The following is a 26,220-nucleotide window of genomic DNA, read 5'->3' on the forward strand; positions in this document are numbered from 1 at the left end:
TGTATAAAGAAGGGCTTCGTTTGGAAAGTGGAGAGCCAACTTGCTGTTTGAAGGTTGGACTGGCCTGTTTGAGCAGCCAAGGCAGGGAGGAGATGTTCCTAAAACTGAGTCCTTTGAGCTGCCTTTTCTTGGCACATTTCCCTGATGACATGGAGCTCATCAATCTCAGTTGATCCTTCTGGAATTCATGCCCTCTGTACCAACCACTCCTGACCAACATTCTTTCGACTTGTTTAAGGTTACCCTCAATTTATGCAGGAGGAGGTCTGGTTGCCTGGCCATCACCCATAAATTCCTGTTCTCCAGTCATTTAGTGAGACTCTGATGAGTTGCCAGGTAGCCTCTGGCCAGGACAGTTTGCCCAGGCTCACAGTGCTGTGTCCCTCCAGACCCATGAAGCCAACTGTGGAACTTTGAAGGTACTGTGTACTTGCTAAGCCACAGTAAGAGTCCTGACATTTGAGGAGCAAATGTAGCTATATCCATGGGCAGTCCTTGTTCACGCCTCATCTGGGCTTTCTAATGGACAGCAAAAGCAGGGGGGCACTGTGTCTTGGCTACCAGGGTCCTGACCTCAGGAGAGCTCCACCTTCCTGCAGCAAATGACACCAGAGTGACCAGTGGCCAGGGGACGTGGAATGCTCATTTCCAATCAAGCTACAGCAGAAAAGGGAGGCTGCACATTTTCCCTTCAGAACGTTGAGAAGGAATGACCTTGACCCCCTTTAACTATCAGCTCTCATTTTCATATAGCTGATTTACAAACATCTTCAAGCCTTTAAGTGCATTTCTCAGCCCAAGAACAGGATTTTGTTTATATGAAATCGACATCATCATGCTTCCCCTCTAAACACAATGGATTGCTGCACCCATCAATGAATCAGTCAAAGACAATTAAAAGAATCAGCTTCAGATTCTGCAATTTGTATTTGGGGTAAAAATGGGAGTTCATAACCCACTTGAGTCAAATGTATGAAAGATGATATGTCAAGAGCTTTGTAAGGTTTTGAACAACCAATTAAAAAAAAAAAAAAAGAATCAGCTTCAGGGACAAACAAGATTCTACACATGAAGGTGAGGTGGCTGGCCCGGTGGCTCTTGGCTTCAGAATTTTTGGTATCTCCAGGGCCACAAGGAAAACACCAAATGTGCAAAAGGCAAAGTAAAATGAAGTGGATCACTGAGGGAACCACAGACTATGAACTGTATATAAAATATGGCTGTCTCTAAGACGGCTCTGTATTAGCCAGTTGGAGGAATGACTGGACACAGTAAGGAGCAGATGATTTGTTCTTCAGTCTTGACTTAGGATCACAGAAGGCCAGTCTGGCATTGGCTTTCTTGCCTACAATCTATGAATAAAAATCATGTTCCAGCTCCTTTCTTCAAAAGATTCATTATAGCAGGATTTGAGATTTTTAGAGAAACAGGTCACATTTTTTATGACTCTTTTATGGACATGTATAATGCTGACCTTGTAAAGTACCAAGGCAATGGACCAAACCCTGCCCATGACAGTACCTGCTATGGAGGGAAGATTAAAGCTGGACCCCAACCTGACTTCACACTGTACTCAGGCCCAGTAAATTCCCAAGATGTTACTGACCTAGGAAACAGTCTTAAGAAATTCTGTTTGCAGCCTTTCACCTGGATGAAAATGATTTGGGATGCCCATCCTAGAATCAAACCAGGTTTCTATGTGAACTTTTGCTGTGGAAATTTCCATCTGGAGCCAACAGAGTTCTCCAATTTTCCCCTGCAGGCAGATGCCTTAAAAGACAGATCAATAATATGGTTTCCTTTTCAGTAATTTAATCATGCTGTCTGCTTTGTTTCTGGAGCCTTCCTGTTTTCCATGCCTGCAGGGTTCTGCCTGGACCTCTCAGCACGGGAGGGTACATCTGGAAATGCCCTATTCAGTAGATTCCTGCTACTAAGTTGAAAACTCTGGCCATGCATCTGTTGTGATATAAACAAGAGAAACACTCTGGTCACTTTAGAAAGCTGCTAGTTCACAGAGCCCAGTGATAAACATGACATTTGAGAAACTCCAGTGAGCTACAGATGTCAAAGGCATGTTTAAAGTCCCTGTCTGTGCCCTGGTGTTCACGGAGCAGCCTGCCCTGTCCTCAGATGGGTGCATGTGGAGAAGTGGAAATGAGAACTGCATGTACCACAGTGTGACAACCTTCATGCATACAAGTTCCAACGCTTTCTCTCTAATTCTGGCAGAGGGCCAGCAAGCTTTAAGCTGTCAGAGTCACTGTTTTCAGGACTGATGGTTAACGAGGTCAAATGAAAGGAAAAAAGAGGTTGCCAACTTCCACTGCAGGTTTTAGAGATGAAGCAACCTGAGAGTTTCTTGAAGCTGAGCTGATTTTCAGCTCAGTGAGTGACAGTGTGGCCCAAAGCAAGGATTCTCAGTCTCTTTCTCCCCAGGAAGCTGACAAACTTGCAGATTTCCACAGAGATTGATTCACAAGGTGACCCTGATGCAGAAACTTTAAGACTTTAAGGTTTTGCTTAAGAGTAAACTGCCCCCAGGGACAATTAACTTAACTTTTTGGAGCCTCAGTCCCTTCCTCTGTAAAACTGTGCTGCTGGGAATAATGGAAGAGCTACCCCAGAGAGCATTGTGCAAGGTACCAGCCCAGACCCACTGGTGTGAAGGCCTGTGTAGCCCTGCTTAGGTTTCTGTGCACATCTGTGTTACAGCCTCAGAGATCTGTCCTCATGCCTTTCCCTGTCACCACCCCTACCCCCAACTGCTTTTAGTTTCTTAAACATATTTTGCTCTCTTTGTCCTGAAGCCTCCTTCTTCTATTCCATTTCCCAGCCAGAGAACAACTACTCATTTTCCTTGTCTCAACTCTTTTCCACAATTATTGGTCTGGATGCTTTCCCTAAAAGCCTTCTCTCCTATAGATCCCAAGATGGACTTGTAGCATGGAACTTTGCATAAAATATACTTGGGAGTTTATAGTCTATAACTCCCTCTCTGGTCTGGGACATTCTTAAGGGAAGGGACTGCTTCCTCCTATTTTATTCTTTGCATAGCCCCCTTTCCCAATATGGACGGGCTCTAGTGACCCTGTCCCAGGTTTTCTTACTATGTATTTCTTGAGCCACCTCCTCCCAGGTCACCAGCTACCTTGGAAACACCCTGTTCTCAAAGTCTACCATTCTGCTTGGCCTTGCTGACTGATCTAGGGGTGGGCACTGGATTCAAGCCATGCCCCACAGTCTTCCCTCAAGTTCTTTCAAGCTGAGGCAAAGAAAAGGCACAGGGATAAAGATGTGACTCAGGAGTGTTGGAAGCCATGATCTCCTTCTTGGGGGGAGACAGTGTTGTAAGGGATGAGGAGGAGGATGTGCAGAGCGAGGCAGGGAGAGAGCCCTCCTGGCAGTAGAGTCTGGCCCTGCAGTTCCTCCCAGGGTTCAGTTGCAGGCCTACGTGCTGCTCATCTGGCTAGTCCACCCTTCTCTGGAAATCAATAGAGTCAACAGATGCCCCTTCATACCTGACTTGGTCCCTTACTCTGGCCCCTGCCCTGGGTCTGGCTTGCTCAGCAATTGGTCCATAGAGGGTACTCAATAACTATTTGTTGACAAATTGATAGCAGATGTGTGTCATCTCATTACAAATTGGCACCACACATGTTACCAATCCTGATATCTTTTGTAGCAGAGTCAGAAAAATTATAAGAGAAAATGACAACTTGTAGAACAACTCACTCAGAACAAAAGTGAATTTTTTAGGTTTATCCAGGGTTACTGAGAGATTACGGGTTTCACTATTATAAAACTAATTAGTATAATGAAAACATAACAAAACTTAAGAGATACACTGGACAAGAAAAAATTCATAGCTACAAACACTTAGATCAATAAAAGTGAAAACAATTAAATTCTCAATTCATAAGATAGGGAAAAAACTTCAACATAGTGAAAGAAAACAAGGCACAAGAATAGACATAATGAAGATAAAATCATAAATTAATGAAATAGAGAACCAGAAGACAATAGATCTGTGGAGTTAAAATCCTTGTACTTTGGGAAAATTAAGAGAGAAAACACTAATTAATTCAGTCAAGGAAAGAGGAGAAAAAAATATATAAAACCAAGAAATAATGTTGGGGAAATAGCTATTAAAAAGTGAAAACTGTAAAAATTCATGAGATTACTCTGCAAATTTTATGCAAATAAATCTTAAAGTATAAGTGAAATGGATAATTACCCAGAAAAATACAATTTTCCAAAATGACTTCTTTAAGAGAGAGAAAGCTTCAGCAGAACACTTTTTTTTTTTTCAAAAGTGGGAGAAATTTTAAAGGAATTATCCCACAACTACAGCACCAGGCTTAAAGAATTTCACAGGAGGTCTAAACCTTCAAACACCAGCTGGTTTCAATGCTGCACAAATTCTTTCAGTGCATGAAAAATAAAGGTAACTTCCAAATTATTTTTCTGAAGTAAATGTAACACTGTTCCTTAAACAAATACACGTACAAATATTAGTGCAAAAATCATAAAATCAGTGAACAGAAACAATATCTGCTATGGTTTGAATGTGTTCCCTAAAAAGCATGTATTGGAAACTTCCAATGCAATGGTGCTGGGAAGTGGGATCTAATGGGAGGTATTAAGCCATGGGGGCTGCCCCCTTGTGAATGGATTTATGCTGTTGCCTTGGGTTCATTATTACAGGAGAGGGCCCATTGTAAAAGGCTGAGTTCTGCTATGGCACACCCTGTAATTCCAGTTACACAGGAGGCTAAGGCAGGAGAATCTTTCAATCTAGGCCACTCTAGGCAAGTTAAGGAGACCCTGCCTCAAAATTAATTAGTTAATTAATTAATTAGGACTAGGAATGTTACTCAGAGGTAGACTACCCCTGGGTTCAATCCCCACAGTATTACCAAAAAAAAAGACGGAGTTCAACCCCCCTTTCTCTTACTTCCTTTTCCCTCTGCCTTCTGTCATGAAATTATACAACAAGAAGACACTCAACAGATGCCATCCATCTTGGACTTCTCAGCCTCCAAAACTGTGAGAAATAAATTTTTATTCTTTATACATTAGTCTCTGGTATTCTGTCACAGCAGAATAAAATGGACTCAGACAACATTGTGTTAGGAAAATAATTAAACCTAAGGGATATTTATTCCATGAATGCAAGGTTGATTCGATAGTATAGTAAAACACACCATTTCAGTGATTTATGAAGAATAATTTCATAACCTCCATTGATGATAAAAAGCTTTTGATAAAATTCAAAATTTATTTTTAACCTAAAGAACACTCATGAAACTAGAAATTGATGGATACTTCCTTAATATGATAAAATATATAAACCCTAGTTCATACATTAAGTGAAGAATCACTATTGGCATTTCCACTAAGATCAGGAACAAGGCAAAAATGCCCATTATTTCCACTACTATTTATTATTGCCTTGGAGTCATGAGCCAATGCAATTAGACAAGAGAAATCAATTTGAGGCACAGAATTTGAAAACACAAAGTAAAACTATGCCTATCTTTGGATAATGCAATAGTATACCTCAATCTGAATCAATCCTCAATTTAACTCAAGCAATAAAAGAATTAAGGTAGAGAAGCCTATGGTCTTCATAATCACAACATAAATCAAAAGACAATAGTGAGGGGCTGGCTGGGGTTGTGGCTCAGTGGCAGATCACTTGCCTAGCATGTGTGAGGCCCTGGCTTTGATCCTCAACACCAGATATAAATAAGTAAAAAATTAAGGTACATCAACAAGTAAAAAAAGATAATAGTGAATAAATTACCACTTACAATAGTAATAATGAAAACACTTTAGGAAGAAATCTAGTAAGAAATGTGCAGAACCTATAGGAGAAACACTTTCAAATGTACCTGAAAGATATAAAAGTTGTCATGAACAAATGGAAAGATACCCCTTCTTCTTGGGTTGATGACTCAACATAATAAGGATGTAAGTTCTCCCAAAATTCATTTATATATAATTTAATAAAAAATACCAGCAAACTCTTTATGAGGCTAAATAATTGATATAAAAATCATGTAGAAAAATAAATATGCAGATATCTAGAAACACTAATATTTTAGGAAAAAAGAGCCACAAGGACTGTCCAGTTCTATTTTGCATTAAATCATGATATAAAATCTCTATTGCTAAAAATGTGAGATATTGGCACATGAATAAACAGAGATTAGTTGACTAGAATGGAAATCAAGAAATAGACTTAAGTATATTTGAAAATTTAGTATATGATGAAGGTGTTATCTTAAATCCCTGGAGCACAGGTGGGCTCTTTAATAAATGAAATGATGCTAGACAAGGAGGAGCTATCTGGAAAAATGACAACATTAGATACATACCTCACACTATCCACAGAAATAAATTCCAAATTGAAAATAAAAGGAGAAGAATAGGAGAAAAATATAAGAATTCCTCTATTAACTGTGCATATAGAAAGAATACAATAAAAACAAAGGCTTGATAAATTATGCCCTATAAAATATTTGCAGGGTCAAAAATAATTGAAGGGGCTGGGGATGTGGCTCAAGCGGTAGTGTTCTCGCCTGGCATGCGTGCGGCCCGGGTTCGATCCTCAGCACCACATACAAACAAAGATGTTGTGTCCACCGAAAACTAAAATAAATAAATAAATATTAAAAAAATTCTCTCAGTCTCTCTCTCTCTCTTTAAAAAAATAATAATTGAAAATTCATTTTTAAAATGTATATGTCTAGGGCTGGGGTTGTGGCTCAGCAGTAGAGCACTCGCCTGGCATGTGCGAGGCCCTGGGTTCGATCCTCTGAATCACATAAAAATAAATAAATAAAATAAAGGTATTGTGTCCATCTACAACTAAAAAATAAATTTAAAAAAATGTATGGGCTGGGGATGTGGCTCAAGCGGTAGCGCGCTTGCCTGGCATGCACGAGGCGCTGGGTTCAATCCTCAACACCACATAAAAATAAAATAAAGATGTTGTGTCCACCTAAAACTAAAAAATAAATATTTAAAAAATTTTTTAAAAAATGTATATGTCTAAGAGGAAATCTTTTACCTTAAGTGTTATTTTAGATCTACTGCAAAAGCGATCACATCTTACCTAAATCAGCCACTTACATAGTTTTTACTCCATAGTAGCATGGTGGAGGGAAGGAACTTGACAGTGGAGAGGGAGAGAGAGCCTCACTGGGGTTAATATTGGCTTCCACTTTACCTTCTTCAGTTTCTTGTGAGCTCCGCTGTAGTTCCCCTGCACCAGGTCCTCCCCACCCAGGAGCCGGTATGTCTCTGCCACCTCTGGGCTGAAATCGCCAAATGCTCCCACTTTGGCTTCCAGGGACTCTCTCAGGATCAAGGTTGCTCGCTGAGAAAGAGACAAAAATCTGTCTGGTTAAAAAGTTCAAAGGCTTATTAAAATCAGTGGTTTCTAAAGATAATTATGTAACTGTTATGGTTTGGCTCTGAAATGCCCCCTAAAAGCTCATGTGTTGAAGACTTGGCCAAGGTTCAGATGTAGGTTTTGGGGAAGTGAGTGGCTCATGTAGGCTCTAACCTTTTCATTGCATTAATCGACTTGATGGATTAATAATTTGAATGGACCACTGGAAGGAGCGGGAAACTATAAACAGGTGAGGCATGGTTGAAGGAAGTAGGTTTCTAGGGGACAATATCTTGTCCCTGGCTCTTTGCTCACTGTCTCTCTACTTCCTGGCTGCCAGGAGCTGACAGCTCTTCTCCGCCATGTCCTTCCGTCATAATGTTCTGACTTACCTGGAGCCAACCAACCACACAGACTGAAACCTCTGAGCCAATGTGCCAAAATCAACTCTTCCTCCTTTAAGAGGTTTATGTCAGGTATTTTGTTCACAGTCATGAAAAACTTACGAATACACATAACTGACTACAATTTCATTTTTTAGAGAATGGGTTTGGAGGTCTTATGAACTGGGGTTACTCTTCTCTGGTTAAATAGGATACAGAAAATAACATATTTTGGGGGGAGAAGATTAAAGTGTGAAAAAAGAATGTATCAAGGCCACTTCCAGGAGGGAATTCACTTCAGCTATTACTGAAATTCATTTTGGTTGGGTGGTAAGAACAAAAGCTAACCAGTATGAGTGGAGTCCTTAGGTGTCACAAACTGCACTGCACAATTTGTATGATCTCATTTATTTATTTATTTTTTTATGTGGTGCTGAGGATGGAACCCAGGGCCTCACATGTGCTAGGCAAGTGCTCTCCCACTAAGCTAAGGCCCAGCCCATAAATTCTGTCATTTATATAGATACAATTTTAATCCTCATTTGACAAAAGGGAAACTGAGGCATGGGGCAGCAGAAATTTGCTCAAGAGTCAGCTCATCAATGGTGGAGCTAGGCTCTGCATCCGGCCAGTAATTTTAATACCTTTAAGATCCACATTCTTCTTCCTCTATGCACACTGATGTTCTTATAAGAGAGAACTAAAACAGAACATCCAGATCATGCTCTGGGTTTTCTATTCTCAGGAAAAAAATAGTTTGCAAAAGTAAACATTCCAACATGATGTGACATTTTGTTTGGTTGATTCAACTTATTTATATCAACTTGGAATAAAAAAAATGTGCATTGGTCAGAAAACAATATTTCCTGACAATTTCTTCAGATACCAGGACTAAAACCCTGTTTAGGCATGCTGGTCTCCCACACTTCTTCCTGAAATTCTTCCACAATCTTCCACATGACAGCACAGTTACAGTTCTAGGGCTGAACTGTAATGCTGAATCCAACAGCCAAATAAAGCAGGGACTTGTGAAAGGGCTTTCTATAACACAGCCCCATAAGTGTCCTGATGGTGTCCCTCAGACAGATGGGGTGAAAGGCTTCCATCCTTTTGTTGGCAAAAATATGAGTTAGGGGCTGGGCTGGAATAGCAATGGTGGGGACACCACATTAAAGGTGCTAATGAGGCAGAAATCAATTTCTTAGGAAGAAAGAGAAATTGCTATAGGAACAGAGTGATTGACTTGCTATGTGTGGCCCACTGAAGAACATGAAGGACTACGATTTTAATCCAGACCTACTTGAGGGTAAGGCCCATCACATGCCCTCCTAACATCTGTGAGCATGAACATAGACTGATGGGAGTGTTTGGTTTGGTGGCTTTATTATGGGAATTGAATTCTGTCAGTCTTTGGGGAGCCATGGATGGAAAGAAGAGCTGAGACTCCTTTTCCTAAATGAAGCTTTCAATGCTGTTTACAGCCTGACTGGGGAGACTGGAGATGGATGATCATGAAGTTAAATGGCAAGTTAAGATGACAGTGGAAATGATGCCACTGGTTTAGAGGAAGCAGGTGTCAGACTCTAATAGTTAGGAAAAGCTTAAGAGACAGGAGTGAAGAACAATTAGGGCTTAGGTGAGAAAAGTCCCCCAAACTGGAGAAGCACAGGACCTATTTAAGGTGAGTGAGTAAGTTCAGTTGACTGCAGCAAAGTATGAAGTGGAGAAGAGAGAGATGGATCTGGTGGATGATCTGCTTTATGCCAGGCTCCGGAATTTGGATTTTCTTACAGGAAATAAGAAGTCAGAGAAAGTTCTTGAGCAGGAGAGTGGCACCACTAGAGGTGGCACCACCTCCCTCCCCCTATATCTTATCCTGCAGCAGAGGGACCTTCCTTTACATTTTATTGTGAAAGGTATTTCCTCCCAAAGATCATTTTCCTGTTAATGCAAGTTTCTGACTCATGTGTAGACTGTGAGCACATCTGAGAACATCAATGTGACTCCCCTTGCTTGTCTCTGTGACCGTCCTTGGGCCCAGCCCTTTTTTGGCGAACTCCTGCTAAGCCCCACAGGGAGAAGTTTGTGATCAAAGGGTGAGAACAGCATGAGGCTGCCACGTTCAGCTAGGCAGGCTGCACCATGCACAAGGGCACCTGACAGGAGAAGAGACAGGGATGGAACCAGCCCATGTTGCATTCTCTGGGCACTGTGCTCTGGCATGGGCTGTATCCACCTGAGCGAGGGACAGCTTTTCTATTCTTACAAGGGGCACTGGAAAGACTATCAGTGATCCTAGAATGAAAACAGTGTTTGCTAAAATCTTCAATGGCAGCCTGAGAGAGCAAGGGGCATCTTTAAATCAACACCACTGATTTGGGTGACCTGGGCAAGCAAGGACAGAGAGGCATAGCATCAGTGACATTGGGCATCGGTGCCTCAGCAGCAGACACCATGGCAGGAAGGCAGATGGGAATAGGAATGGAGCACATGCCTGTGGCCATCAGAGAAGTCAGCTGGCCTGCAGCCAAGTAGCCGTCCACCCATCTGCTCATCACTCCTCATCATAAACAAGAAGGTCCCTGTTCTCATGGAACTCAGTCTAGTCACACAAGAGATTTTGAACATCTACATAAACTTCTACGTATGAATACTTTTCTACATCATACTGGATTCTGTAAGGAAGAATCAAGGAGAAAGTCAAATGCAGATGGGAGAGGAAGCAGGGAAGCTGGTAAGAATTGAAGGATGCATTAGCATTAGCCTGGAATGAATGGAGAAGGGCTTCCCGGAGGAGAAGGAAGAAGAAGACACAGCCCAGAAATGGGAATTAGAAAAGGCCAGTGTGACAGGAACACAGATTGGGGAGCAGGGGCAAAATGAAATCAGAAATGTCAGCACAGTCTATATCACAGAAGGGATTGTGGGGCATAGAGGGATTCTGGTTTGTCCCAAAGGCACTGAGGGGACATTGGAATATTTTACAAACGAATGTTCACTAATCGGATTTGCTTTTTGAAAGGTCACCAGGGCTTCCTTGGGCTGAAGGGGTTAGGAAGAGGCAAACATAGAAGCAGCTGGAAGACAGGAGCTTGCTAGAGTACTCCAGGCAAGAGAGGATGCCTGATGGAGGAAAAGGGAAAACAATGGGTGGACTCAAGATATATTTTGGAGGGAAAAATGGCTGTGGAGTTGGGTTGGGCAAGGCATGAGGGGCAGACTTACCCTGGTTCCTCTTACCTGAGCTCCTCATAAAATGTTTAGAGGTAGAACTGGGATGTCTAGGGGTGGGAATCTGAGGCCTCTGGAAGCCTTTCTCTCCTTGTTTGGGTGATCCAGAAAAACAATGAAACTCCACTTGTTATGGTGGCTGTGGCCTTACTTTGGCCTGAGAAATATGGTGCATCTATATTAAAAGCCCGTGCTCCTTAACTGATAGAGAATTGAGGATAAAGGAAGAGCTGTTGGGGAAGAGGTCTACAGATGGCAAGGATAACAAAGTTTTCACCTCCAAGATTTGCCATGACAGGTTGGAAAAGATATTGAGCTATATACTATCGCTTCCTTTAGCTTTAGGTTTCACAGGAAATAAGTTCCCAAGGGTTTAATTGTCAATGAATAAAACTCTGGGTCTTCTTTCAGTTTTATAGTCCATGTCAAGCACACCTAGGTGGATCCATGGTAAAGGAGAGTGAGCTGAAACTTCTGCACTGTGTAGCTTTCACTAGATATGCAAATTCCATTCATTACCCAAAATGAGGAGAGAAGAATAGACACACTAGCTGTCACCCTCCATCCCAACCAGAACTGAAGGCTGCAGTAAGCAGGGTTTTGTCAAGCAAGTTCTCAAGGTTTCTAATCCCTTAGAAGCTTTTGTAGGTGAATATGACATCTACACTCTCATTAACAATTTTCCAGTTTCTTAGTGTAAATCATTTGGAAGATACCCAAAGAGGCCTCCTGGTCTTATTTATTTGTGTCCTTCCAGGGCAAGAACATGCCTTACACATAGTAGGTACTTAATGGATACTTGCAGAGTAAGGAATAGCCCTTTGGATATCAACCAGGTTGCCCATGTGAAGAACTAGACAATTATGATCTGAACTCACCTCTTTTTGTCCAATGATTTGTAGAAAATGGCAAAATTCATCTTGAATTGAAAGAAATTTGGCTCTTTCCTTCCCTTCAGAATCTTTAAGATGAGTCATACTGTCTTGAAAATACTGCTCAGCCATATCTGAAGAAAAGCATCATAACAACAATCTTGACAACTGCTCACAGATTTGAAGTGGAAACAGAACAAATATGCTTTTAACAGTGATGAACTATTTGCAAATAATCAGCCTTTGGACAAGAGAAACCAATTAAGGAACTTGCCCTTTCCCCTTATCCTGCCTCTTTTACCAGAAAAGATTTAGGTCTCAGAAGGATACTGTAATTTCCTTTCCTTAATTTTCGTACATTTTAGCTTTCTTTGTGATAGAAAAGGTGAACTTAATGCAAGAGGAGAAACTATACCCTATAACCTAAAGATGGTGGCAAGTTTGCATGCTGATTGTTCATTAATTCTTCCTATAACTCCGATTGCTCCTCACTGACATTGGGATCCTCAGGGCCCACTTATTTTAATGGACTCCGACTGTAATCTTATTACATATTTCTCTAACATGAAAAGGTCTGGAAAATACAGTTGACATGCTGCTGGGGGATAATCCCTGACCATTCTAAACCCTTAAAAATACTGGCTATAATTTAACAAAAATATTTTAAAATATATGCTAATCATGAAAGCAAAAAGGGAAAAGTTTAGGTATGGAAAATGAAGAGGGAATTGAAAGCCAGAACAGCAAGTGGGTGTTAGTCAGCTTTCCATTGCTGTAGCAAATACCTGAGATACATCAATTTGAAAAGAGGAAAGGTTTATTTTGTCTCATAGTTTTGGAAGTTTCAGTCCATGATCAATTGGTTCTGTTGCTTGGGCTGTGGTGAGGCAGAACATCAAAGCAAAGACAGAGATAGGAAGGGGCTTGGGGCTCATATTCCCTTCAAGATCATGCCCCAAATGACCTAACTTCCTTCTACTAGGCCCCACCTTCAAAGGACCAAAACTTTGACACATGGAGGACACTTATCCAGACTACCAGATGGGAGCTGAGGTTGAATGGTTCATGAGCATGTAAGAAAAAATGACATACTCTTTATTCTTTTCCAAGCTTGAGTAGGACTGAGGCCTGTGTGTGGTGGGAAGCTGAATGGAGCTCCCTGCAAAAAGCCAGGGGAGCCAGCATAATCCTAAAATGACCCCAGTGACCTTCACCCTTATATAATCACCTCCCCTGTGGTTCTGGGTAGAACTTGTGATTGTGGTGAGATATGTGATGAGTTATGCTATAGGGCACTGTTGGCCCTAAGAAAGCAAAATCATCCCGGGGGCCTGACTTAATCATATAGGCCCTTTAAAGGTAGAGAGATTCTCCAGCTTTCTCCAGAGATTCTCCAGAAAAGGAAGTCAGATTGGAAGCTTTTATGATTTGGATCTGGCACGTCCCCCCAAACTTCATATACTGAAGGCTTGGTTCTCAGTGTGTACTGCTCCTGGGAGTTGTGGAATCTTTAAAGGTTAGGCCTAGTTGGAGGAAGTTAGGTCACTGGTGGGCACTGCCCTTGAAGAACTACTGCCCTTGGGAACCTAGCCCTTTCTTCTTTGCTTCCTGGCCACCACAATAGGTGCAGTTTCCTTTGCCATGTGTTTCCACCATGATGTGCTGTCTCACCAGAGGCCCAAAAGGATCAGGGCCAAGTGACCATGGACTAAAACTTATAAAATCATAAACCAAAACAAAAATTGCCACATTTAAGTTGTTTACCTCAGGCATTTTGTTGCAGCAACACAAATCTGACAAACACAGAAGCCTTAGAGGGATATGAAAAGAAGGAAATTCTCCACTGCTACGGAGAGGGCCTGTGGTGCAAACACCTGAGAGCAACCAGTAGGAGCCGAGAAGCTCGCGGTCACTGATCAGCAAGAAAATGGGGATTTAAGTCCTACAGCAGCAAGGAACTGAAAACTGCTAAAAACAGGAATGAGGTTGTAAAAGGACCCAAACTCCAGGAGACAATGGAAATGGCTCATAATTTCATTTTAGCCTAAGCAGAGAAGCCAAACTTACTGTGCCAGATTTTTGCTTTGCAGAGCTGTACTCTAATAAATAGGTATTTAAACTGCTTTAATTTCTATGAAGTAAAAGAAAATAAATAAAGTTTATGCTGTGATTGAACATTATGCTCTCTCAAACTTATATGTTGAAGTCCTAACCTCTAAGGCATTAGGAGGTAGAGTCTTTCAGAGGTAATTAGGTCACGGTAATTATGTCTCTTCTACTCCTAACTGACTCATGGGGAAAACATTACAGATTTTATGCTCCAACTAAATTATTAACTTTGGCTACTTTGATGATCTGAAGACAGCCAATGTTGGGGACGATGTGTCACTCATTTTGTTGACTCTAAAAGCATTTTTTAACTGCACAGTCCATGTCTAAAGTGATGGAGGATATTCAGAAGTAGAGTACTTTTGATAGTTTAAGTTTTTGACTAATTAAGAATTAACTAAAGAATATAACTCAGCCCTTCAAGTAAAGACATTGCTGGGTGCAGTGGTGCACAACTATAATCCCAGTGATTGCAAATTCAAAGCTAGCCTCAGTAACTTAGCAAGGCCCTAAGCAACTTAGCAAGATCCTGTCTTAAAAAATATAAGGGTTGGGATGTGTCTCAGTGGTTAAACGTCCGTCCTTGGCTTCTGTCTCTGATACAAAAATAAACAGACTAATAAAACAGTAAAGCTCTATCCACACCCCAGTCCCATCCCCTTGGAGACAGGCCCTAACTATGAAGGGTGGTAGACATGAGGGGTGTGGGAAGGAGCTGTAGCTGAAATACGCTGAGTTTCAGACCCTGGGTGTTGGCAGAAGCAGTGTTGCATGCACAGGGAAAGGTGAAAACCAAAAGCACTGGGTGAGGCATTTCCCTCCCCTCTCTTGGGTCAGGAGCCAGTCCCCCAGGCACAAGTGGACAGCTGTGCTGGACACCTTTACCTTGTAACATCCTCCCACCTCCCAGTGTTCATCCCCTGGGTGCTCATGGGCTGGCCAATCACTCTCCCAAAACACCCCATTTAGGCTCCAGGTGCAGCATGCTGCTTGCCCTCAGTGCAGCTAAACTGACAGAGACTTTGAGAAAGGAATTGCTGGGACTGATTCAAACTTATGTGCAAATGGTTTATAACCACGGCTCAGGAAGATTGGTACGTATTTTCCAAAGAAGATACTTGTAGGCAAATATGAATCTCTGGAAGAAAGAAGGAAGGAAGGAAGGAAGGAAGGAAGGAAGGAAGGAAGGAAGGAAGAAGGGAGGAAGGAAGGAAGGAAGGAAGGAAGGAAGGAAGGAAGGAAGGAAGGAAGGAAGGAAGGAAGGAAGGAAGGAAAATGTTACCTAAACTAAGGCCTTATAGCTCACAGAGGCCTCAAATGGGCAGGAGGGGACCAACCTTGCCTGGGAATCTGCCCTCCAGGGTCAGGCTCCTCAGGTCCTGCTTCCCTTCTGCCCTTTCTGAGCCCCCAATTCCTCCAAAGTTCTGTGTGTTTCCTATTTCTGTTCCTGGAAGCAATGAGCAAGCAAGAAAGGTTTCCCTGACACATGCATCGCACATCAGACATCTATAACCCCCTGGTAGGACCTGTGTATATTAGGACAACCTTGAATCATGGGAACAAAGGTAGGTCTCACTCATCTGCAGTGGTTCCCTTCCTCTCTATACATTTGAAACCACTTTTATCTTTATCTGATCCAGGATCCTTCACTGTAAAACCCTGCCTTACATTTCCCCACCCCTTCAACCTCCCAAATTAACTTTGTGAAGGACAATCCATATGACCACCTTTAAGGGGAAAGAAAATTGACTCCTATTCCCAGAGCAAAGGAGCCATTTCCTGATAGCTGAGTTTCTCCTCCCAGGGGCATCCCAGAGGTCCCTCTGGGCCAAATGACAACAGGATTTCCGAAAAGACAGGAAGCCATAGCCCCTGGGGCAGGAAGCCACCTCCCTCATGTCCCTGGGCCCTGGGTGTGGTTCACCAAGAGCCAGCAGTTTCTGTGTTCTTGCACATGGTTGTTCCTACCTTTAAAAAGCACTTCTAGAATCCTCTGCAACCTGATGCTGATGGCCTGGCAAAAGATGAGGTCATTTTCTAAAACACAGGAACATGACCTAGCTTGAAAATCTGAGCCCTGGTGGCAGAGGTGTTCCAAGGCCATGAATTGCTTCCAGTTTTTACCCCAGCAAAATGTTTTGGTTTCTGTGAGTCAGGGGGTGGTGTGTGTGTGGTGGAGGAGGGGAGTATTGCTCAGTGGGCAGGGTGGTTTACTGTCTATAGATGGCTTTGTTTGGGACTGGAAGTCACACCCTTTCTAGACAGACTGTCCTGAGATGTTCACCTACAGTTAAGAGAAAAATGAGGCTTCATTCACAGAGTAGAAGGAACAAGCAATATGGCCCCTGGAGGTCAGAGGCTTTTAATTAAAATAAATTCTGGTAACCTGGGGCTTCTTTCCTGAGGCTATCCTGAGGCAAGAGTTGGAACAGTAAGGACAGCTTTCATTAAGAGGGAGGTCTCCATGTACAATGTGACAATTATCTTTTTTTTTAAGTCTTAGAAAATAGTCTTTATACAGACTGCAAAGAACCCAGGGGATTTAAAAATGGAAAGTCTCGAATCTTGGCCTGGCATTCATCCAGCAAACAAATAGATCGAACTGTTTAGACCCTGCTGTGGCTGTCACCCAAGGCTACGGGCCATCTGTGGGGACCACAAGAGAAGCTTGAGGACACAGAAGCCCAGCACACTCTCTCCCCTCATCCTTTCTCTGCAGCAGATCCTCTTTGAGAGGGATACCAGGGCTGGCCTGTGACATGGCTTCTGGGGGTAGCAGAGCTGCTGCTCACAGGCTGGTGATCTGAGGAAGCCCATGGCTATCTATGGGGACAGGTGTGCATCTGGAAAGTTGGTACCCAACAGGGCAGCAGGTTGGGGAGACTCAGGGTATAAAGGTGCCAAGTGCCCACAGAGGGCCTTGCACCTGTGAGGCCTGGTGAGCAGCCCCATTGGATCTTCATGTCTTAAATGTCCTCACCATCAAAAAGCTGGCCACTACTCAAAGTCCCACCTGGGGCCACCCAAGTCAGGCCTCCAGCAGTGTAGGACCTACGGCTCTAGTCACTTGGTGAAGTATAGGCTACCTATCTGAAGCCAAATTGGGGCATAAATAACACAGGCTTTTCTGGGAATACTGATCACAAATTATGATCAGTACTTCATAATATCAAAGTGGAAGACCTGAGCCTGGTGAAAGTGGCCGCCACAGTGCCTCTGCACTTTGCCCTCCCTGGGAGAGGCATGAGCAGGCCACAGGCTTTGCTCCAGATACAGAGGAAAGAGGCAGTTGATCAGCCAGGCTTGCTGGGGTTTCAGTCCTGCCCCAGCTGCCCTCTGGGAAGGAAGGCCAACAGCACAGACTTGCATTGGAGGAATGGGCCACCTCTCTCCTCCTCTGCTGGCCCCAAGGGTTGCCTATCCCTGCAGCCCTTCCTCCCCAACACAGAGCTTATCCTCTGGGTCTTCTTGACTCCCTGGGACTTTGGTGACCAGTATGAGGCTTCCAGAGCATGACCACCTTTCTGGTTTTAGAGTGTGGTAAGAAAGCAGCACTTGAGCTCCATTCTAGGCCTAGCTGTGCCTCTAACTTGCTGAGTGACCCTGGTCTCCAATCCTTTAGATTTAATAATTCTAAGATAATTCCAGAAGTTTCTGAGAGGGGATACTTCTAACATTGGCACAAACTGTAAAAGGTTTCTCTTGGCCTCACCCCCTGCACTCTGTCTTCCCCTCTCTAACTTGCTCTCTGTGGGGCACAGAACCAGCATGGACACTGATACCTGCACGGGGCGCTCAGAGGCCGAGCTCAGTGACCCTGGAAAGAGGGTTGAGGAAGGGGTGGATAATACAGGAGGAAGAATTGAGAAAAGGGAGGACATGTAAGGTAGAAAGAGGAGACTTGGGTGAGATACAGTGCCTAGCCTCAGATATGTGCATTTTTCACATCTACTGTGTAAAGATGTGGGGAGAAGCTAGGACCAGTGGGGGCTGGGGAGATACACATATTTGTGCACAGAAAATTATATTCTGGGAATTCTCTTAGTCAGGGATCCCTGCTTCTACCCCCTGGGCTCCAATGGGGCAGAGCCCATTCCAGCTGCTTCACTGGACCTGGCAGAACTCCCCAGCCTGCAGGAGCCCAGGCCGCAGATGGGGCCACTTCCAAACAAGGCTTTCTCCACTCAGCAGGCTCTGCTGCCCAAAGGTTTACACTGAGATGTACTTGGCTTCAAACCATTTCATTTTCATATCCTTTAGAAGACTTATAAGCACAAGGCCAAGGCCTTGAACACTTAGCAGGGCTGGGAGAGCTGTTAATACCAAGTTTGTCGATGGCTGCTCTGGGAAGCTGGCCAGGCTCAGGTTAGTGACATTCCAGGAGCCTGAATTGGGACTCCTTATGCAATCACAACCCTCCTGACTTCTAGGGCAGTTTCATCTGTATGAGGAATGCAGGAAGGTGCAAGGCAAAGGAATTATCTTGAGCATGGAGCCTAAAACACTTGCTTCTTGGCCAGCAGTGTTTGGTTTGTCCGAGGCAATGCCTTCAATGGGCATCCAGCAAGCAAGTAGGCAGGCCTCATTAAGATCCTCATTAAAATCTTTTTCTCTTTTTTTTTTCAAAACCAAACCCCAAAAAGATCTCTGTACTTTTCACAGACAGGTTTAAACATAGATAAATGGAGCCCAGACCCCCCCCCCTCCTCCCCCAAGAAAGAACTGCAGGTTTGCTTCTGTGGGATCTGGCCTGGACTTCTGAACTAGAAGTGACCCAAGTCCAGATCAGAAGGTCCTGGGTGAGAGCTGGGGGACTTGCTCTTCCCTTAGTTATTAAACAACAATAAGTTCCAAATTGTCTACTTTCATTTCCTCCTGCTGGAGGCAACAGAGGCCTGAAGAAACCCCAGGCCTGGGTGGGTTTCTCTTACTCTTGCTATGGGGGCTTTGACCACATGAAGGGACAGCAGAAAGATGACACAGAGACCAGGGGAGCATATATACCCGGTTCTTTAACAGCCCCTAGCTGGGTGTGTCTGTCTCATTCCTGTTTCCAGAGGGAAACGGATGTCTTATGTGCTCCATGGCGGCACCTATTCTGCCCACACCACATGTAGGCACTTGCAGGAAAGAGCTGGGACTGTCTGCATCTCCGCATGCTGGCCGGTCCCCACACTTGCCAGTAAGGGAGCCAGGATTCTAACAGCAGTAGTTCTCAAATGAGGGTCACAAGCTTGGAGTTTCTGCTCTCTGACTCTTTTCTGACTTGCCCATTTAGGTGGTCCACTGAGGCCTTAGAGGCAGGGTCTGTGCTCCTTTCTGCCCCTGTTCCAGGGCATCATGTTGCTGAGGGTGATTCTCATCTATTTCTCTTCTGTGGCTTCTCTGCCCTACTCCCTCACTTAGCATTTACTTGCCTTCAGGACTTTGGTAAATGTTCTTCCAGTGACACCAAAGCAACAGATGTTTCAGCTGGTTGTGCTGAGTCTAAGAAGGGTCCACCTAGGAGCAGCCTACAGACTGTTCTGGACTTTATTCTTTTGGGGTAGAGCAGTAAGGAGAGAGAGAAGCTTCTTTAAGTTGATGGGACTTTCTAGAAGACAGACCTGGTTACGGGAGCTCCTTTGTAGACTGGGAGGTTGTGTCCTGTTTCTAATGGTTGTTAAAGGAGTAAATAAGTCATCTGTGAAAGTTCAGCACCTGCATACAGAAGGCGCTCAACTGCTGATGCTATTGTTGTAGCTGTTTTTATTACTATGATTCCATGAGTCATCTAATGTATATGCTCCAAGCAACTAATCCTCGAGCCTCAAGCAGAAGCCACCCCAGCTCCTAACCTGTAAAGCTATCGGTTCCGAGGCCCAGTTCCTGGGAGAAGTCCTCTTCTCACTTTTCTACCTTCACATTCCTCCCACATTTCAATTCAAACTGGTGGTTGGTTTTCTGGGTGCAGGTCACCAGATGCCCTGAGCAGCAGCAAAGGAGTGGAGCTGAGATCCTAAACAGGCTTCTGGGCCTTGGCTCTTCCTAAGGGCTTTCAAAACCCTTTTCTTTGGGCTGCCTTTGCTCTTCCTGGGTCCCTTGTCTGCCCCAAGCTTCAGATCTGCAGCTCTAAGCAGGCAGGTGTAGGAAGGAAAGGTGACATATGCATTGCCAATCCCAATAACACCGTGACAAATGGCCTCTGGGGAGGACTGCCTGGGCTCTACCATTCACTGACTGTCAGCCCTTGGGAAAATCATCTAATCTTTTGGCGCCTCAATTTCTCCATCTAAAAACTGGGGATAATTGTATCTATTTCATAGAATTGTTTTGAGGATATCTGAGTTAATAAGTGTACCATGGTTAGAGCCATGGCCGGTTATGTCCTATGTTAGAATTAGTTACTATCATTGTGTGTGGTCATTTAATTCTCACATGCATTAATAACTGTATCAAAAAGGTATTATTAATATTATTCTCAAAATAGGGGAGGCAATACCAGCAACATATTTGAACTGGAAGACTTTAAAGAAAAAAATGTAATTCAAGTAGGATTTCCACCAATTCTGTAAATTGTAGAGAGTAGCCTAACTTTGCAGTTCTGGAGCAAGAACATCTTAGGGATATTTCTGTTGGTCCCCACCCAGTTCACACACTCAGCAAATGAGTATGCTGAGCATGAGGTGTTCTGGGGACCAGAATCCCTCTAGGCTTTACAAAGAGGCTCTTTTGGCCCTTGCTTGGTATTCTCTCAGAAAGAGACCCTTTTCTCTCACCTCCTACCAATTTAAATGTTGAGAACACTCCTTTTGTCTTAAACATAAGCCCAAAGAAAAGCAGGAAAATATCTGACATTTACTTATTCACACTTCTGCTGCCTAGGTTAGAAGTTATGAATCTGATCCTAATGCTTGTTTTTGACTCATATAGAACCTAAAACATATTTAAGTTCATTATCACTAATTAAAAGCAAGAGATTTCACGTAAAAATCCAAATTTTTGCATTCTCTTGAAAACAGCAGATCTTCAAATATAAGCCTGTCTGTCACATAGAGTGATGGGCTGGAGCTAAGTAGGAGGGTGTGGGCTCCTCTAGTTTGCCAAAGGCCTCATCACTCCATATTGTCTCTCATACTACAGCTGACTGTAAATAGCCATTCATAATTACATCTGACTCTGTTCTTGGTTTCTACACACTTAACTCACATTGCTTGTGCTTGGTTCCTCTAGATGTTTGGATTGTGATTCCTGATGTTCTAGGATTTTCCAAAAAATACATATTTGCATTTTAAGTGTTTCCTTAGTAGTTGTGGAATGGAAGTTTCTCTGCCGCTTTTAAAGGAGTTTTAGGCACCAACAAACTGGTCAAAATGTTTCTTCAGCAGTTTTGAAGGCAATTCTGATTGTTAAATATGGAATGTTCTAGGGAGGGAGGATCAGACAAGTCATCTCTATGTCTCCTCTCTGTGTACCTAGCCAGGTTGCTCCAAGCTCCAGGAGGTAGAATAAGGGTCTGCAAGGCAGGATGGTCAGGTGGATGAAAACCGAAGCTCTTCATCCATGAACAGAGTTCTGGGCTGGGCTGTGGACCTGTTCAGACCATGCTGCTCATCAAGGTTTCCCCTTCCTCTTCTCCCAAGTCTACCCTGCTAGGCTGGCTTCTGCTTAGTGTGACTCCTGCTTCCTGATTCAGCCCCAAGCCTTCCACACACTGATTTTATGTTTACTGGAACCTTATTTTACTCAGTATAAAACTATTTTTCTCTGGAATATACCTCTAGGCCTTCTTTATGAGTTATATTCCATTTCTGAATATTCTGTCCCAAACAACAGCAGAATCACTAGAATGTGTGCTTCCTGTCAGTAGAAGCTTTGAGCCTGGGATGAGGGAGTAAAGAATTTCTGGAGCCCGCTGCACTACCTATTACACAAAGATAAGGAAAACCATGAGTTATAAGTGGCAGCTTCCTTCTGGGATCCTGAAGCTATGGAAGTTCACCCCAATTGAAAGCTCTGCCCTGAGACTTTGCAGCAGTTCCACCACAATCATTGAAAACCATCACCTTTGAAAGCAGAGCAGATTTCCCTGTGAGCCCAGCACCAGTTCCCTTGGGTTCTTAATAGCTATGGATGAAGAGTAGCTGTATTGAAGAGGAAAAGGTCAGAGGAAGGCTACAGGGAGATAGAAAGTAAAGGACACTGGGGAAGCAACAGAGGAGCAGAGCTACAAATTAGAGGAAACCGTGAAGGTTCTCTGAAGGTTCCTGTTGAGACCCCATCCACCTGTTCACCCACCCCCTAGGCGCATGCATGTGAGACATGAGGAAGGAAGACTGGTTCTCACCATGGTGCTCAGGCCTCCCAGAAGCGACAGCAGCATGGGCGACAAAGTGTGAGGAGTCGGCTGCCTCCTCTTGAGAGGGGTTTCTACTCAGGACGATGGCATGGGCCTGGCACCACAGAAAGAAGAAACAAGTTATTTATATGCTTGGCAGTTGCAACAGAAAACTAACTGTCCTTACAATGATTAGCAGAAAGTCAAGAAACTTTCCAGCAATTGAAAGCAGTGATTGATGTGGAAGCACAATTGACTCTTGGGAGGGCTGGGTTTTAAAAGCACTGAGTGGTGGAGAGAACGCTATGTCTGGGGCCTGTCACTAAGTAAACCATTAAAAAGTCTACGATCATTTGAGTCAGCAAAGAGGATCGGGGGCAGGGTGGTCAAGAAGTAAAAAGCATCAATGCTGTGCTGAGGCAGTGGGCAAGCCCAGCTCCTGGCCTATTGGTCAGCCTAGAAAGTGGAACCTACTCATAGGTGATGATATGTGCCTGATCCATCAAGCCTGTGGGTTTGCACCCTCTGCAAACTGGCAAATGGGAGCTGCCTGAGTCTGGAAAACAGGTTCTTTGGAAATAAAGTGCATTTTAAAATTAAACACATACATACACACATACACACACACACATATACACAACCCGGTGAACACTAAAGAATAATAATTTTTTCAAGTAAAATACATAATACATCCCTTTGAATAAAAAATTACTACTCATCTCCTTGTTAATACTTAGTTTAAAAAATACTATTAGTAATAGTTTCACATTCATCCAATAAATTGACACTTACAGATTTCCTACAATGGGAGAGGCATGGGCGAGAAGGTATTGGCAGCTACAGAAAACTCAAATGAAACGTGGTGAAGTAATACAATAAACTAATGTGAGGTGATAGGGAGTTTGTAATTAATTGCCAAAAGAGTAACAGAAAGACTAAAATGCCATAGGTTTAATAGAGGGAAACACTAAATTGGGGTAGGCAAATTGTACTAGCAACAACTAAGATTTAAGTAGCACTTTAATTCTTTTGTGTGATACCACTTTTAATTTTCTTGATAATTTTTATGAGCCTCATTTTCTAGATGAGAAAACTGAGATTGTTGAATGGGTGAGTGCTATAGTTTGGATCTAGAATTCCTCAAAGGGCCCTATGTATTAAAGGCTCAGTACCCAGACTGGCACTATTAGAAGGTGGTAGAAACCTTTAAGAGGTGGGGCCTAGTGAGGCATGTCCCTGAAGAGAACTGTGGGACCCCACTCTCCTTCCCGTCTTTTGGTTTTTTAGCTGCTATAACGTGACAAACTTTGTTCTGCAATGAACTCCCTACCATGATGTGCTACAGACCCCCCCAAAACAGGGACAACCCATCATGGACTGAAATATCCAAAACTATGAGCTAAAATAAACCTTTCCTCCTTGTAAGTTGATGTATAACCATAACATTACTATAGCAATGGAAAGCTAATACAGTAAACGACCAAGATTTCTCCCTATAGCTAATAAGGAATGGAGATGAGGCTCTGACCTTGATAATCTGATTTCAAATTCTGCTTTCAATACCATGTCCTGAATGCTGCCATTCATCCCTCCAACCCATGGTGGTAGATGTCACTAGCTGATATCAGCACACTCCTAGGAGCACACTGATTCAGCCTCCAGAAGCTACAATGAATTCATGGAGCTGGTGTAGGAGATAAAGTCATTTCAGTAGAGCCTTCTAGTCTGCACCAAGCAGCATTTTCTCCTCTGATGGCCAGCTGAGTGCAGTTCTGAAACTATAATCAGGGTGGAGTATTGTCACGTGTTAAAATCTGGGTGGCTAGCTCTGCGCTTTTGGTGAAGGGGCTATTCCAAATCAAGATTGCTGGCCATAACTTTTACTGCTACATCAGAACAGTAAACATTCTTTATTCATAAATGCTAACAATATCCTTTGCTTTGAAATGACTTTTCATACACACACACACACACACACACATATGATTTTTAGCAAGTGCACATTAGTCACTGTCCTTGCTTTTCAAATAATGAGTACTTCAAAATACAACTTCATGAATGCAACAGATTATAGGAGCCAACCAAGAGTTAAACTGCCATATGCTTAGTGTTTGGAGAAGGGGAAAAAGAGTGACACATCCCTCCCCTTATAAAACCTCCCAACTGCACGCTGAGTGGTGTTTATTTTGCATTTCTCCCTTGATTGTCCATCTCTACGATCCACTATTTGAGAAGAACAACCACTCTGCCAGGGAAGGCTTTCCTCAGACTGTCACAAAGACTCAATATACACTATTTTAGTTTAAGCTTAAATCCAAAAAAGATTTCTCCTTTGTTTCTGCTTAATATTATAATTCAAGGAAATGTAATACATATATGACTATCAAAATTATTTTCAAATGAATAATTACATTTTCTGGAAGTATCATGAATGGCATTTTGCCTTGGAGACAAAAAGTGATACTTTTCTGACAGAAAAAAAACATATAAAAATAAAAAAATTAAAAGCTAATGATATTTAAAAAGTGGGTTCCAAAGGCTCAAGGGAATCTGAATTTATCACAAAATTTTCATGACCTCAATGTTGCTCTATGTGAGATGCTAATACTTTATTAACAAGCATTTATTATTTATTTCAGAAACTCATTTCTCTGATCTAATTTATTACTTGATGTTCATGAAGATTTTAAAAACAACATGCAAGAGAGAAAGGGAACATCCACGATATTTCAAATGTGCCAAATTAGTATCTTACTTATTCAGCAAAATTCCATTCAATTCAGTTTATTTTAATTCATTCCTGTTTGATTCATTTTTTTTCATTTTTAAGTGCCTTCAATTTGCCAAATATTGCACAAATACTAGAAATTCACACACACACAAATCAGGCAAATCAGGCAGGAATTTTGGGTTTAAAGGAGATCAAAGATGAACTACAAAAATGTGGCATAGTTTCATTTTTACATGGCTCACTAACTTCCTCTTTACCCTAACCCTGCTGTTACCATTTCCAGTGATTTCAGTATCCATACAATCAACCTGTGCCCATCAGGCAAGAAAGATGACACACGCAAACAGGTGAAAAGTGGTCAATAAAACGATTCTTTCCATAGATGAAGCCCAATGATGAGAGTTCAGGACCTCAGCGCAAAGTGCTTTAACACCCTTGGCCAGATGAGCAAGACTAGGAACATTTGCTCTAATTGGAAAGATGATGTAGGGAAGTGAGCAGTGGCTTTCAGTAGGGATGCAGGCAGCGAGTCTCCATGGAGGAGCTGGGGGGATGAAAACCCTGTCTCCACTCCCTTTCCATGGTCTGCAGTTCATGTTATGGCTTTCAGAAGAGGCCAAGGGCATTAATCTGGGACTTAAAGTCAGCATCTGGGGCACACAGCAGGGCTGAGAAGCAAGCAGAGTGGAGCTGAAGGAGCAAACTAAAGTCCCAGCTAACAACGTGGCCTCTTGGGTTTTTGGCAGACTCATTTTCCTCTGTATGCTCAGATACCCAGCATCCAGGTCACACTCCTGGCCTTACTGACTACTAGTTTCTACCTCTGCATCCATATTTTGTACAGGAGCCCTGGCTCTATTATGTCCATGTAGCTTCTAGTCTTCTCTCTACCCACTTGCCATGCTCTCACTAGCCTTTCAAACTCCCTGGTTTCCCTTCCCTTTCCTGCTTGTCCAGCTTGGAGTGCACTGACCATTGTCTATATGAAAAATGCCTTCAGTTACACTGAAGAATATTGAGATGGTGAAAATGGGAAACCATCTAACTACCCATCAGCAGGGGAACAAATATATCAGGGTTCATTCATACAACAATTGAACTCTATATATCAACCTGGTTACATTTCAAAAACATACCAACAAGTAGAAAAAGTGACTTGCAAAAGGATGCAGATG

General features: G+C 42.9%; 1 protein-coding gene across 2 annotated transcripts in view; it reads right to left on the minus strand.

The window, feature by feature from the left end:
* Ttc23 (tetratricopeptide repeat domain 23) overlaps positions 1-26,220 on the minus strand; it is a 91,913-nt gene that overhangs the window by 9,097 nt on the left and 56,596 nt on the right. For both annotated transcript variants that reach the window (XM_071607356.1, XM_071607357.1), the window contains exons 7-9: positions 22,324-22,429; positions 11,895-12,022; positions 7,238-7,387 (exon numbers count right to left, since the gene is read on the minus strand). In XM_071607356.1, the coding sequence (XP_071463457.1) occupies positions 7,238-7,387; positions 11,895-12,022; positions 22,324-22,429 (384 nt within the window). The remainder of the gene's footprint in view (positions 1-7,237; positions 7,388-11,894; positions 12,023-22,323; positions 22,430-26,220) is intronic.

This window comes from Marmota flaviventris, chromosome 2, assembly GCF_047511675.1.
Source record: "Marmota flaviventris isolate mMarFla1 chromosome 2, mMarFla1.hap1, whole genome shotgun sequence".
Lineage (NCBI taxonomy): Eukaryota > Metazoa > Chordata > Mammalia > Rodentia > Sciuridae > Marmota > Marmota flaviventris.